The following is a 15,901-nucleotide window of genomic DNA, read 5'->3' on the forward strand; positions in this document are numbered from 1 at the left end:
TTATTATTACTTTTTAATTCCTATTATAAAGTATTATTCCAAACTAAAAATATAGAATAAATGATATTTTTTACCATCAAAACTTTTTATCTCAAAAGAAATTTAGTCACAATTAATATATTTTGTAAAAACCCATAAAATTTTTCCATTCATCTTATATTATTTTTGGGCGTTGTAGGGAACTTTTGGGGGCAACCCAACCAAACTCAACATGCACAACATCACACCTATGAATTGCTATTGAAATGTAATCGCATAAAACCAGAAATCAATTGCAAGAACATTTCATCCACCAATCAATCAGGTTAAGCAAAACAGAAAAATCAATCGCATAAAACAAATATTGATTTCAAACCTGGTTGGCGCGGCGGAGAAGAAGAGTTGCGGCGGAGGTGCGGTGGAGAAGCACGGGTGCGCGAGAAGATGGCTAGCGTCAGAGAGTATAGCTGACGTAATGGAGGAAAGCTCGTGTAAGAGGATGGCTGGGTCAATGGAGGAAAGCTCGCAACAGAGAGGCGGCACGATGGAGACGGCGCGGAGAGGATGCTTTCGTTTTCTGAAACTGATCGCGTGAGTAGGAAAACTGTTCAAAGTTTTTTTTTAACCATCAGAAGAGCATCTGCCGCGGTTCTACACTGACCCGCGACATAAATGGGGAATATGCCGCGGTTCTACACTTAACCGCGGCCTATTCATTTAAAAATAATAATACTTAATGGCATTTTTGAAATTTTTTTTAACTTATATGTCGCGGTTCAGCGCCCAACCGCGGCCTATTCTCTGAAATTTTTAAAATTTACTCAGATCAGGGAATAGGCTGCGATTCTCTGACCAACCGCGGCCTATTCCCCAATGTTCAGAATCCCCCAACTGCCTCCCAACTGCCTTTTGGGGAATGTTAGCAGGTAGCAGGGGGAATATGTCGCGGTTGGTCAGAGCACCGCGGCCTATTCCCCCTGCTACCTGCTGACATTCCCCATCAGTCAGCCCCTGCAATAAATTGACAGGGGAATATGTCGCGGTTCTCTAACCAACCGCGGCATATTACCCTGCCAATTTATTGCAGGGGCTGACTGATGGGGCATGTTAGGAGGTTACAGGGGAATAGGCCGCGGTGCTCTGACCAACCGCGGCATATTCCCTTGTTATTAATTTTTTTTTTGCTGACGTGGATTCAAAGAGGATAGTTGATTGGGGTATATGTCGCGGTTAAGTGGGGAACCGTGGTATATAAGTTAGATTTATTTACAAAACTGCCACTGCGCACCATTATGCCGCGGTTTCTGGTGAATCGTGGCATAATGTACGCTGTCTAAGGCCTATTTTTCACTAGTGCCAGCTAACAAGAACACCAGAAGTAAGTCTATAATGTCTTCATCCTCCAACTGCTTACCCTCTTCATCTTTCACTTCCATCAATGAATCCATCATTTCCCTTTTCGTCTTTCTTTTTCTACTGTTGCTCCTTCTCTTTAGCTCCACAACACCTTGCAGCAACTTCGTCAACTTCTTTCTTGCCTGAATACACATATATTAAATATTAAAACCGACACCATTACAAGTCGTGATTTCTTCTATTAATTGCAAAATTCAACATCATAGAATTACGTTATACAACATGTTGAATTTGTTTTCCTTCTCCACGCCAGTTGGCACATGGTGTGGCATTGACAGTTACCAATCTCTACCCACCCCAGTTTCACAAGAAATTGGTTAATTTACTTAATTAACTAATGTTGTTCCTGATTTTGATTAATTAATTAAGGTTGTGGTCTAGGCTTAAAAGAATCAGATCAAATTTGAAAGCTTTGAAGAAGGTAAGCATGTTCCCCAAGAAATACACATTCTATAAATAATAAATATTGAATTAAAACATAATTTATGTATAAATTTTGATGAGTGTGAATCTATGACATCTCTAACTTAATTTATGTGCTTAATTTGCATACAATTCGGAAGCAGCTGGTAAATAATATTACAGAATTGACTAATGCTGTTGAAAGTGAGATATATTAAAAATATATTTTTTATAACTTTTCTACTGATAAATTCTTGCAGGAGTTCACGAGACTGTGTCAGTTCAATGCTTTGGGTTATGAGGTTGGGTTGAGAGAGGATGGGAAGGTTGGGTGGAAGAAGGAAAGAAGAGACGAGGGAGAGAGAGAGAGAGAGAAGGTGAGAAACACACAAAAAAAAAATCGTGTCAGTCTACCGTTAGCTACGTCAATGGATTCTTAACGGTGTTAGTTTTGGAGGACTAAAATCAAAGTTTTCTTAAGGAAGAGGACTAAAATGTACCGTACTTTGAAAGAGGGACTAAAACCAAAATCACTTGATAGTATATGAACTAAAAACATATTTAACCCTTCTATTATTCAAGTATAAAGTCTTTTCTCATGATGTTTTATTTTCCTCTATCCTTAGCCCATGGTTTTGTGGCCATATGATTTCAATCATTCATCTATTAGTCTTTTTTCAAGTGAGTGACTCTTATTTTCATCATATTTTACTCTTATTTTCATCATATTTCTCCTTTATGGTGAGAAATGTGACAGAGAAAAACATATATAGGATTATAAGTTCTGAAACTCTTACCTCTATAATAATTTATTTTAAAAGATATTTTTAGAACCTTTGTTATAAAATATTTTCGAAATTATCATTGGTTAAAATCTTTAAGTATAATATTATGTCTTATAAAATGTTTTATCAGAATTTTTGAAAGTTATATTTACTTTGAAATTGAAAAATAAATTATAATGTAATAAAATTTTAAATATATACTTCATATTTCACAAGTTGTTTGGAAAATAAATTGTAAAGTATGAGTGTATAAAACATATCACATGATATTTTTTCCCAACCCAAATTTATTTTATATTTCACAACCTTTACAATTTCTTCCATATCTTCATATTCATTGAATTAAAATTTATATTTTTTTATCGGTAAATGTTAATAATTAATGTATTCATTCTTTTTATGAAGCATTCTCCTTTTACTTTTACTACTAAGCCGAAATAATTTCACATTTATATTTATTTATTTATTTTAATTTTGAACACAATTGTGATGTGCTTTGTAAACTTGTGTTAATTTCCATTGAAATTTTCATACATAGTATTTAATCAAAGTTCTATATTATGCATACCAAAAAGGAGAATGTAAGAAATTATTGTAAAAATGAGAAATTGATGTGAGTGTATTCATTAAAACTTAATAGTTTTTGGGACATCTTGAGTAGTTGTGTGTATATTGAGAGAACTTACACTTTTTTTTTTCGTGTTAAAATTGTATGTTGAGTAATAAAATACTTTGTTGAGTGTGTGTAGATATTGAAGTATTGAATTATTTTAAATTTAATTATGGGTCTATGTGTGTGTTTTTTTAGGTGGATGTGCTTTATTAGAAGATTATTCTTTTATTGTTTGAGAATCAATAGTGATATCAAACCTAATGTTTAAATCAAGAGAGTAAGAAAAAAAAAATTATATGTAGAACACAATCAACATTGCTTGTTGCAGCATTAAAGAGAGACTAATAAGAGCATACACTACTTTTGTTAGCTTAATTATCCAATTTTTGAAAGCCATTAGTTTCACTATTATATTAAAGAAAGACTATAGTAAGAACATAAACTTCTTTTTGTTGGTTTAACTATCCAAGTTTTGTAAATCACTAGTGCCACTATCTAATGGGTGTGATGATCAAGCAAGGAATGAAAAAGTGTTGTAACCAATAGGATAACAAATTTCAACCGAGATGAGTACTCATTGGTGTAAAAACGCTGATTAACGTCACCTTATAGACATCGGTTATAGGTAAGTCCGACGTATATTGATGACCGGTGGCATTTCCGTAAATAAGTTTGCAATATAGGCGTCTGTTAGGTCAATCTCCGACGTCTGTATAATTTTGACGTCGGTCCTTCCAAGCTGACGTTTATATTTCTAACGGTTAGTTGAAAAGTCATTTCCTTCAGCGTTATAGACTTTGGTTCCTTGGGAGCCCCGACGTTTATGGTAGAAATTAAAGTTGTTCACCAACCTGTCAGGCATATAGACTTCGGGCTACTGCTAACTGACGCCTATAAGTCTGCCAGACAGGTGAATAGTCACTCTTTTCAGCCTTATAAATGTCGGATCCCACCACATTGACGGGGCCCCAACGTCTATATGGCGGACATTAATGCTACTCACCAACTTATTAGACATATAGACGTCAATTGCCTTAGGTACCAAAGTCTATAATCCTACCAGGTATGTGAAAAGTCATTTGTTTCCGCCCACGAAATGTCTCATGCCTCAAAGCCGACATCTATATAGTACAAAAATATTAATTTTTAAATCGAATGGACGTCATATTAGTCAGGTGTCCGACGTATTCTCTATTTTAGACGTCGGTTCTGTGTACAACAGATGTCTAATTTCTTGTTAAATAACACTGCGAACCAGCGGTTTGCGAACCAACAGTTTGATCGTCTGGTGTTTTCTCTCCGCTGCTTTGCATTTCCAAGTAAGTTTCCTCTCATTTTAACTATTCAAAGTTGTTTTTACTCCGATTAGAGTAATCTTTGATGTATTATCTCTCATTTGAACCGATTAAAATGAGTTTTCGTTGTGTTTTGGTGCGGGTTTTTTGTTGTGTCTTTGTGTAGCGTAATGCACCTTTTCACGGCATTTCAATCCAAGGACGAATTTGGGTTGTTGCCTATGTCCATTCCGACTGTCAACGAAAAAGTTTACGGTGTATTCTCACCGTATTCTTTTTCAGTGGTAGTCGGAATGGACCTAGGCAACGATCCTAGTTTGTCTTTGGGTTGAAATATCATGAGAAGTCCAAAAGATGCAACTTTTTCTCATGAAGAAACTAGCAAAGGAAGGAGGTGCTACTATGCTATCCCTAGACACGACAAAAACCGCACCAAAACACAACAATCACTTCATAGACGTCGATTAATGTACAAACCGACGACTATGATGTCCCACAGACGTTGGTTAATGCAATGTTTGACGGCTTTATAGACGTTCCAAGTGTTATATACCGACGTCTAAATCAAGATTAGACATTAGTTAACACATTATCGGATGTCTTTGTAGACGTCGGGCTTCTTTCTAAACAGACGTCTATATCGACGTCGCCCCTGCAAAAAACCGACGTTCCATTAACATCACCCATATAAACGTCGATTCTGGTGGTGACATTAAAAGTCCAAAATAACTGACGTCTAAAACCCTTTCTACACTAATGACTATTTAGTTCTATTATTATGGAGAGATAGGACATTCATGTGTCATATGTCCAAAATTCAATGAGGATTTGCTATGAATGAAGAATGGAGATTTAAAAATGCTGGTAAAGTCATGGAAATGATATTTTATTATGAGACTTTTGATAAAATTAAGATATATTATTATTAACGTGTATTTACGAAAGTTTCACTTGAATAATACGAAGAAGGAAAAACTTAGAAAATTACTATAAAAACAAGAGATTGATTTGAGTGTTTTGCCCATAATTCAATAGTTTATTAGGTGTATTAGAAACTTGGTATATATTGAAAAACTTGGCAACTTTCTCTATAAAAATTACATGTTAAATAATAAAATATTCTGTTTATATATACATAAAATTATTTTTTAAGAGTTAAATATCTTTTAGTATTTAAATTTTAATTTAAAATTAGAATTTGTTCATATTTGAAGCTTTGGTAGATTGTGACCTCAAAATTTTATAAAAGAACTAAGATAATTATTTTAACCTAATCACGTTAATTTTTTTTATTTGTGATAGATGATTTTTAGTGTCGCGAAAGTTTCATCAAACAAAACTATATTTTCTCCTTAATTAATGTAGTATAAAGGTCAATCTCAGTGATAAAATGGAGTAGTATCACATGAGTTCATTGAGTAATTTCTTTTTGAAAAGAATAAGGATTGAGGTTTTTAGAAGTAAACAAAATAATTGCGAAAAATCAATATAAAAAATGAGATGCAATATGTTGGACTTAAATTAAAAGACAAAATTAACAAAATTAGGTAGGAAACTGAATTGAAACAAAACTTGAAAATTAATGATGACGAATATATATAAATTGTAACATAACCGATGTTGGAAATTACAAGAGAATGAAAAAGAAAGCAGAAGAAACCAATTACATTAATATGAAACTGGAAAATTAAAGATTGGTCGAGAACTGCTAGTAGTTAGTAAAAGCAATAAATTAAGAACTTAAAACTAGCTAAAAACTCTTTCAGGAGTGTTGTTCTCGGTTTTTAAGCCTCTATAATCTCTTCTACTATTACACTCTATAGAAAACTTTTGTGCCTTTTGGTTGTTGTCATCGGTGCACAAATCATAATTCTCCACAACGTACGTCTTAAAATTCAATATTCTAAGTTGATTGAGATAATAAAATTTAATTAAACTTTAAATATTTTAAACCTAAATTACTAAAAAACTTTATTGAGATAACCTAATATTTTTATATTAAATTTTATATCTCTTGAAGTGACTTGCTGGAACATTTGCTAGCAAATTAGTTTATTGAATATATTTTACATCATGAAAGTTCCTTTTTAATAATATTTTGTTTTATCTTAACTTCACCGTCTTTGAAAAGTTTGTTAGGATACCGATTATCGGTATTTAACTTCCTATCAATTTTATATAACGGGAAAGTAAATGAAGTACTTAACAGTGACAGTTCGAAAATAAAATAACTAAATTTCACAAAAAACCATATTGATTATAATAAAGAGATACGGAATTTAATTAAATTTGTAGTAAAAAAATAAAGAAAACTTTTAAAATTATTGTTTTTTTATTTATTTATTTACATGAAGCATGAAAAAAATTCGTCAAATGAAGCCACGTTCCAGAATAAATGCTTAGCACCAGGGGAGAGAAATGGATTGAGGAAAGTGAAGTGGCACGAGTGATGTGTGAAAAAAATGAATAAATTTTTATGTTTTTTTGGAGAAATATTTTGAAAGAAAAAAATGTACTATTATTTACTCTTTAGGTGTTTTAAATTATAATTTTTATTTGATGGAAATTTTTAATTGAATATTTGGTTTTCTTTTTGGGAGTCACATTGGACTAACAGAAAAGGAAAGGGGTTTGTAATTAATTAGTGGGTTGTTGGTTTGAAGGTTTGAGAGAAAAAAAGAAGTTGTAATGAAAAAGTGTAGTAACAATGAGGCTTTAATGGAAAGAAAGGGTGAAAGTTGAATAAATAAAATATCTTTGTTGAAGTATAGAAAGTAGTAGGAAAATAATAGGGGAAATGGTTCTTTGTGATAAAGCAAAGGAATGTCATAATAATTCCCATAATCAATTTTCCAACGAACAACAAACCCACACCAACAAACCTAGCCCACATTTGTTAATGCCCCTACATCAACCCACACCTAACTTAATCTCCCATCATTAATGCCTTCACCCTTCTATCCTAACCCATCCCTCTTTTCTTTTAATCATTTTACCCTTTTTAATATTAAAAATAAATATATTTAAGCCTCTTTTTCCTTTTATTTTTTGGACGAGGCTTTTATGCTATTAATTAAAGTATCTAATAATGAATTTCATTTGAAAAAGAAAAAAACATGTGAACAATAATGTTGCAAGGAATCTATTTAATGCTTAAAATCTATGGGGAGAGTAGTTTGTTGAGACATTGCTTGCAAGCATAATTATATCATAGTAGTAGTAGTATAAAATAACATTAAAAATTAAATAAATAGCTCTTAATTATGAAATATGTTTTTTTTTTGTTTAATAATAAGTGAGGAAGAGCGTGTGCATTAAATAAAACGCTACCTGAAGGACACGTTGCGAGTGCAGGAGCGTGGGCATAAAGTCGTCGACAGTGGAAAACAAACTCTCACACTCTTCCTTCTGCGTTTTCTTCTGCAACATTCCAATCCAATCCGTAACGACAAAACGCTGCGTTTGTCTGTTCAATCGCAATTCCTCGCCACTACCTCTGCCGCTCACTAGTGAGTTCCATGGCCATCTCCGGCCGCCAAAACCCAAGCTCCGACGCGCGGCTGTTCAAGCTCTGTCCCTTCTGGAGTTCGCGGAACGGATTGTTGTCTTCCAACCATTCCGAAGCGAACGTTCAAAGGTCCTCCAAAACGGTCTCGTCCGTCGCCAGGTCGCTGCTTCCTCCGCGCCGGAGGCTCCGTCTCGATCCTTCCAGTTACCTCTACTTTCCATGTAAAGTCATTCCAATTCCGATTTCGGTTTCGGTTTCTTTGTTTATTTCTCAATTGGTTTACGGTTGTGCTGAAATTTCGTTTGTTTTGAAGATGAACCGGGGAAGCAGGTGAGGAGCGCGGTTCTGTTGAAAAACACGAGCAAGTCTCACGTTGCTTTCAAGGTGCGTACGTACGTGTTGGTGTAGTTTGAATGTAAAATAAAATTGTTTATCATTCATTGCATGCACACCGTTTGGTTGAAACGTGTCACTAAATTTGACAGGCGTTTTTAACGCTTCCGTTTGTGATGTGTAATAGAAAAAAAGATGTATCTTCTCGTTGTCGTAATTGACTTTTGTGATGGATTTACTTTTGTTGGTTCAGTTTCAAACTACGGCGCCAAAAAGTTGTTACATGCGGCCTCCTGGTGGGATTCTTGCTCCCGGGGAAAGTTTGATTGCAACTGGTAATTTTTTAATGTGGAAATTGCTTTTCGATTCACGTTGTTAGTTATTTTTGGCCTTATGTCAATGTTTCTTTCCTAATTTGGTGCTCACTCAGTGTTTAAGTTTGTGGAGCAACCTGAGAACAATGAGAAGTTGTCGGATCAGAAGCATAGGGTGAAGTTCAAAATCATGAGTCTCAAAGTGAAAGAAGGGGTGGACTACGTACCTGAGCTGGTATGTTTGGTACCTTCTGATGTTGTTGTATTGAATCTCCTATTGATGAGAGACCATCAGAGGGGGAGAGGAGAGAGTGTTGCTTCCTAAATTGTACTTTCTGATTATTCTGTTGGGTTAATTAGATGTGAAATTTACTTGGTAAGGAAAAAGTCTCCTTTAATTTTCTGACATATCTCAACAGCCTCTCCCTTCGGGTTGCCTCCTAACCTGTACTTTCTGATTATTCTGTTTGGGGAATTAGATGTGAAATTAACTACGTAAGGAAAACCTATACTTTAATTGTCTGACATATCTCACTACAGTGGGTTAACGTGTTTGCTAGAGACAACACGTTAACACGAATCCATTTATGGTTTTCAGTATCTGTCTGGAGGTGGAGGGTAGGTGCTGTGGCCTTGCTAAGAAGGGAATTAAATTCACAGAGCAGAAAAATATTAACTAGGTTTATATTATTTACAGCATAAAAGAATTCAGGTAGATATACTTGCCCAAAACTCAAGCTATGTTCTCTCCTTAAAGCCATACGGGGAGAATGGATTGGTTGTTTGCGGTAACAGTCGATACAGGACTTGAGTTACATGGTAATACCGGCGTGCTTCTCAAAATTGGGCCAATTGGAAGCCACACAGGATGTTTGGGAAATTTGGAGAAGTCATAGTGCACAGGCATTTCAAGACTCCGGTTAATGGAATATCCTTTAAATACTAGACAAAACATACGATCAAACGGAAGAGTTTAGATCAACAGATTCGCAATCTAGGTAGAACATACCTGTAGATGTATTTACTATTCTCAACTGCTTGGTCTTTGGAGTAAATCGGATGTTGTATTGGATGAATTGAACTATCATTACTTAGTTTATCATGAACGATCATATTAATTATCTTTTTGGGGTGAAGGGAATCTAAAAGTTAAAAGTAGACTCACATAATAAGAGGAGCAGAAATGACGAGACTTCACACAAATTCCAGAATCGAGTAAATATGCAGGCAAGAAAACCGAACTTGAACTTCTGAATAGGATTTTAATTTTAGAGAGTGGATCAAGTCTAATTAAACCTCATGAAACTAGCTTGGAAGGTGATGTTTGAATATAACATTTATTATAATAAGGTCATATTTCTAGTTATTATGAATCTTCAACATTTATCTCTTCATAGATATTTGTTTATAGGATATTTCCGTTGTAATACTTATGTTTTATTGATTACAATCTGTTTCATTTATTCATGCTTTTGGCAAATGATTTCAAGGTTACTTGTTGATGATAAAATAAATAAATAACTTTGGCCTTTGGGCTTCTGTGACGCAGTTTGATGAACAAAAGGATCTAGTGGCAGTGGAACGAATATTGAGGGTTGTGTTTATAGATCCAGAACGGCAAAGTCCGGTAAGTCTAACTTTTCTGCAAATTGTCCTAGCACAGGTATACTGGATTAATGTGCAAAAATAACAGTCTGGTGATTTTAGGCTTTGGAAAAACTGAAAAGACAGTTAGCTGAAGCTGATGCTGCAGTTGAAGCTCGGAAGAAGCCTCCTGCGGAGGCAGGTCCTCGTGTTGTTGCTGAAGGGCTTGTGATTGATGAATGGGTAAAGCAAAAAGCTGAGAATGAATTATTCATTTCAGGTTTTTTTTTTTTTTAATGTATTTTTTATGATTTACATCTTAAATTGCTTCCTAATGTTTATAGAAAGAGAGAAGGGAGAAGTATCTGGCCCGGCAACAAGTTCAAGCTGTAGATTCGGTGTAAACGCAATTTGTTCATCCAGCTAATTGTTTTCTTAAGGGAAACACGATCAAGATATCATTGGATGCGCTTCAAAAGAACTCTGTTGGGGGAATTAGTTGGCATCCTATTGGTAGTTTGAGAACGCAATCTGGTGGAAAGATTCGTTGTATAACTGTCAAAATTCTTGTTCTTTGGAGGATCAGTCCGATTTGTACATAGTAGAGTTTGCTTGTTTGTATAATAAATGCAATTCCTCACTGCCATATGCTTGTGCAATAATCTTGAAATAACACAGCATTCATAATAAAAATCTTATTTTTTGTGCATCTGTCATGATTAAACAGAGATCATCGTCGAATAGGTTGGTGAAAATAAATCATCATTGAACAATACTATCCTTGGTAAAGGCCTACATCATATCTTTCTTCCACCATAGTTTAATTTTTCTAAACTCATACTACGTATTAAGAGTATGTTAGCAACCTGCAATGGGTATGTATTACAGAAAACGACGACCCTGTAGTCACCGCAACATGTAAATACAAGCAGTTGATAGCATCTTTTGTGGGTTTGAAAATGCGTCTTTGGAAACTTTTATTACGTTGTGTTGTACCATGTGGAACAAACTATATGCTATATTTCAGACACAATTAATCTCAATCTTTTATACAAATTATATCCTAAAATAGAACACATCATGTACACAATATATAAGTCTAACGATGGAACTGGAACAAGATAGTGAGCAGAAAATTACATAAATAATTATTAATTAGTGTCATATATCATCTGGCAGTAGAAAAGTCTGTGAACCAAAAATTTTGTGTGATTTGGTTTGAACAAAGACTGCCAGGCCACACCTGGTGCTGTTGAATGTATTCCACAAGGAAAAACAAACCATTCCCGATACTTTCTTCCTAGCAGGGTGGTCTGCCACAGTGCAGAGCTTTTCAAGTTTTCTAACAACATAGTCATTGGACAGAACACGCCCTTTGTTTTCCCCTCTAGGACAGTCCGTAACCAAACCACTTTCGTATAATGCTACCATGACATCTGCTCCGTGATTGTCCACATTCGTCATCAATGCTCCATTTAGGCTGACTTCCAGAAAAGATGATGTAGGCCTACTGAAAGTTGCCTGCTAGCAAACAATGTTTCATTCAACTGTCAAAAACAGTAAAAAAAGTAATTTTCTTTTTCACATAGGAAACATTGTAAATTGTTGCATTGTTCATTCCCTTGGAAGTTGGAACTTATTTAATTACCTGGTCAGCAAGTGATTTCATGTGAGAAAAAGTTAAATTTTCTTTAATAGAACTTGAAGAAAATCTTTCAAAGGTTTCAAAAAATGGATGACTTTGATTCAACTTGTTTTTGATGATGAAAAGAACAGAACAACTTCCTAAACCGATGAAACCTCTTTTTGGCATTTATTTATTAGGTGGGACAGGGGTCTCCCACTTGTTGTGTGATTGAAAATCCTGCATGTCAACATCTGTTTTGAATTTACCACTACTTTCATTCAGGTTTACCTTATGCCAAAGTCGTATACATGATGTAATCAATCTTTTGGCACCTAAATTCACGAGCTTAGCCAAAACAACGTCAATAAAAAAGAAAAGCAGATAAAAAGCCGAAAGGAAAACGCCGCAAAAGTAGCTAGTAAAGGATTTCTCAATTATGTTCTTCCTTTTCTTTCCTCTATTTTTGTTTAAACTTTGAGTCGCATTTTCTTGCCAAAAATTCACTACTCACGCCCATAACATATTTATGTGTTTCGTTTTATATTTGGTTGGTCACATTCTCCAGCTTAAATAAATTATACCAATAAATTCTATAGCACACTTTTTTATTAATTAAGTTTTATTACAAAGTATAATATTAAGTTGGCAATCATTAAATAAAAAGTGAATCCCATTAAAATTTGTAATTTTAATAAATTTTAATCGATGACAGAATATTTAAAAAATATACTAAAGTATGTCAGTGATATTTCAATCTATTGAAAAGAATGGCTGGAAAGAGAGTCACTTTGCAAAATATTATATCCTTTTTTTATAAGTAAAAGACGATAATTCAGAAGGGTTCCAACAATACTTTCCAAAACGGGCTTTCTGGTAGAATAGTAGTATGCTTTCCCCTTTGACAAAGCAATCATCCAAACAAATAGTAGATAATGGACTAAAGCATTCACAACCTAGTAAAGCAAACTGTCTTCCCACATCCTTACACTATTATTATCATCATCATCATCATTAATTATTTATCATTATTATCATTATCATTATTGCTTGTGTTAAAAAGGGTATTTTTAGATTAGACTCTGGAATTAATCAAACTCGATAACTGATTTTGGAAGAATTAACACTAAAAATTTGATTGGAATTTTATAATGAAATTTTTTGGGTAAGATTGCAATAATGTTTTAAGCGGGTTTAAGATTATTTTAATTTAAGTGTGCTTCTAAAAACTTGGTGAGCATTACACCCATATGAAAACCAGTTCCTTATCCACATAATTTTTTTCAATGTTTATAAATTTCACTATAATTTATTTTTTTTCTCGGAATTAGCTAAATAGAATCAATTACTGACCCAAAACTAGTTGCGTAGTTGTTTTCAAAGCTTTATCCAATGAAAAAAGCAGCGGCAAAATCTGTAAAGTCAACTTCTAAGCTATTTTTTGGGAGGTAATATTTCGAATTTGGATTCTATGCAGAATTATTTTTGGTATTGTTTATGTTGAAACATTGATAGATATTGATTTTAATGTTTTAAAATATATTAAAAACTTTTTCATTATACCAAAATCAATGTATTTTGAAAGCTTAATAAAAAGATACTACAAACAAAGCAGAGAATCTGTACTCTAATATTGTGTCAAGAAAAGGTAAATTAGAAATTTTTGTATTTCATATGTAAATTTAGAATCTGTATTCATTTAATTCTTTGTTTTTATTTTTTGTTTTGGTAGAAATGTTTAGCCGAACATAAAATTTATGAAGTTGTAATTGAAAATTCACGATGTTTGTAAATTATAAGTTGAAGGAAAAATAAATAAAAAATGGAAAAGCATAAAAGCAAGGCATGGAGATGGTAAATAACCTGGAAGGTGGGAGCAGGGAACCTAGGCGCAGAAGTGATGGAAGAGACGAGGGTGATATCGTCATTTCCAGAGAGTTGGGCCTGACCCTGGACTACAATCTGTGGGGTGTACAACGTGTCAAGCCCAAGGGCCTCAACATAGGCCTTCTGCCTGACGGTCCATTGGCTCGACCCAAAGGGGTCCTTCCAGCCCACGTAGTCCCAGTAGTCCACGTGGAAGGCCAGCAGCACCACCGGCACTGGCAGCTGGAAGTCACCCCTCCCCAGCCGCGACAGCACCAGGTCTGCCGCCGGCGACGTCGCGCATCCCTGCGACGTGAACATCTCCACCAGCACTGGTCCATCCTCAACAGCCGTCAACGCCTCCTCCTCCTCCGCTAAGCCACCGTCGACGTCACGGCATCCGGCTGCGTGCTTGTGGCGGAAGCAGGACCAGAGACGAGGCGCCATCGGTGTTGAGTGGTGGCGGTGGAGCGATGAATGATTAGTATGAGAATGAGAATTAGAATTGTGAGATAATTGAAAAAGAAAGAAAGAAAGAAAGAAATAATGGAGGATGGAGAAAGAAAGGTGGCGAAATGTTTGTTGGGACGACAGGGTGATTTTGTAAGACTTAATTTGTCATTCCATACGTTTAAAAGCAATAAGACCTAATAAAAGTTTGTAAGTTAAAAATAATCAAATTAGACAGTGAAGTTTTTGCATGTGATGTTACGTGCATGTGAAATGAAAGTTACAAATAGAAACAGTTGGGTTAGGACAGCTAGAATCTCCAATACAGTGCATGTAACGAGAGCTTTGAAGCCATAAAACAAGGTACAAGTTTTTTGCGTTTAACTCTCATATATCCTTACATTTGCATTTCAACCGAATCTAAGCATATCACACATTTTTTTTATTAGTTTGATTGCTTTTTCTTTAGTTTAAAATGAAGCCAAATTGCAATATAAACACCCGTATACATTTTTTTTATTCCCATCTTGAATATAGTGTTGAGATAAAAAAAATACCACTTCACTTGAATAATATAGGAGAAATACGTATTTGATGTGGAATACAAACTTAGTAACTTTGTAGGACTGGATGTGTTTTACCATGAAAAAGCCTCATATTTTTTAGTGCTTTTAGTATCTCTTGTAGTTATTTTTTGTTGAGTTTTACTATATTTTTTTTTGTCTAAAATTGTTTTAGATTATAAACGACATTTATTATTGTATTGTAAGGGGTGGAAGACTTCTCAATCTTACTAATTACAACATTTAACTAAATTATCTAAAACAATGAGATGATATATATATATATATTTTGTCATATAACTTGTAGTCCATATAATTGTTAGGATGATCACTAGGTACTATATGAAGGATGAACAAGATATTGAGAATGGTATTTCTAAATGGGTTAAGTTAAACGATAATTAGCGGATACCGAATACTGAATATTAGGTACTATGTTTCCTACACCAAAGCATACATATATTATTTGATAACGAAAATGCTCACTAAGAAAGGGTACCGCCTACCGGTACCTCATTGTTTCTATTAAAGACATTCTCGCATTGAATGACTTAGCCAAAAAAAAGATGCAATTGCTCAAAAGTAAGCTAGCTATATTGAGCCACTGTGCCCATGACTGTGGCATATTCAGATGGAGGCCCATGGTCAGCAAAGTATGCTTATAAATACTATTTTAATCATATTTTGCCTTCACTTTATTAATCCAAATTTGACCAGAATCTCTTATCAGGTATTAATTTGAGTGTTGGAAAATATTCTACAGGCACCTCCACCATTCGACAAATGAGGCTTGAAGTACCATATATATATATATATATATATATATATATATATATATATATATATATATATATATATATATATATATATTATAATAAACTCAACTTTTTTTAACTATAAATAATGAATGAATAAAGAGATCATTTGAGGTCTTTATCCTTTTACAAACTTAAAAATATTTTGAATTACATACATAAAGATAATTTAATTTAATACATTCCTTGTTCTACATGTAAAAAAGTATGTTTGTCCCCTTCATGTTATGTTTCTCATCGCACTTGCGTTCCTTTTCTCTTGTGTATGTTTGAAGTTCATTTTCCTTGTTTTTTTCTTTGTTTATACTATGTTATTGCATATATTAGTTATTAACAAAATTCTTTTAAAATATC

The 15,901-nt window shown here is 34.1% G+C and overlaps 2 protein-coding genes across 2 annotated transcripts; one reads left to right on the top strand and one right to left on the bottom strand.

The window, feature by feature from the left end:
* The first annotated feature begins 7,842 nt into the window (after positions 1–7,842).
* Positions 7,843–10,875, top strand: LOC106780310 (vesicle-associated protein 4-1). The gene is made up of 7 exons (XM_014668587.2): positions 7,843–8,219; positions 8,312–8,382; positions 8,585–8,666; positions 8,762–8,880; positions 10,195–10,272; positions 10,353–10,472; positions 10,574–10,875. Exons 1-7 carry the CDS (start codon positions 8,009–8,011, stop codon positions 10,631–10,633), a joined length of 741 nt encoding a protein of 246 aa, XP_014524073.1. The 5' UTR covers positions 7,843–8,008; the 3' UTR covers positions 10,634–10,875.
* Positions 10,876–11,039: 164 nt separating this feature from the next.
* On the bottom strand, positions 11,040–14,442 carry LOC106780297. Its single transcript, XM_014668574.2, has 2 exons — positions 13,717–14,442; positions 11,040–11,750 (listed from the first exon to the last, which is right to left on the bottom strand). The coding sequence occupies exons 1-2, from the start codon at positions 14,164–14,166 to the stop codon at positions 11,391–11,393; spliced, it is 810 nt and encodes a 269-aa protein (XP_014524060.1). The 5' UTR covers positions 14,167–14,442; the 3' UTR covers positions 11,040–11,390.
* Between the last annotated feature and the right edge of the window lie 1,459 nt (positions 14,443–15,901).

Source organism: Vigna radiata, unplaced genomic scaffold (genome assembly GCF_000741045.1).
Source record: "Vigna radiata var. radiata cultivar VC1973A unplaced genomic scaffold, Vradiata_ver6 scaffold_170, whole genome shotgun sequence".
Lineage (NCBI taxonomy): Eukaryota > Viridiplantae > Streptophyta > Magnoliopsida > Fabales > Fabaceae > Vigna > Vigna radiata.

Excerpts from the sequence above, each read along its gene's own strand:
- LOC106780297 (XM_014668574.2), bottom strand. The coding sequence starts at position 14,166 with ATGGCGCCTCGTCTCTGGTCCTGCTTCCGCCACAAGCACGCAGCCGGA. Across the intron at positions 11,751-13,716 it reads TCCCTGCTCCCACCTTCCAG|GCAACTTTCAGTAGGCCTAC; the intron begins GTTATTTACCAT and ends GTTTGCTAGCAG.
- LOC106780310 (XM_014668587.2), top strand. The coding sequence starts at position 8,009 with ATGGCCATCTCCGGCCGCCAAAACCCAAGCTCCGACGCGCGGCTGTTC. Across the intron at positions 8,383-8,584 it reads AGTCTCACGTTGCTTTCAAG|TTTCAAACTACGGCGCCAAA; the intron begins GTGCGTACGTAC and ends TTGTTGGTTCAG. Across the intron at positions 8,667-8,761 it reads GGAAAGTTTGATTGCAACTG|TGTTTAAGTTTGTGGAGCAA; the intron begins GTAATTTTTTAA and ends GTGCTCACTCAG.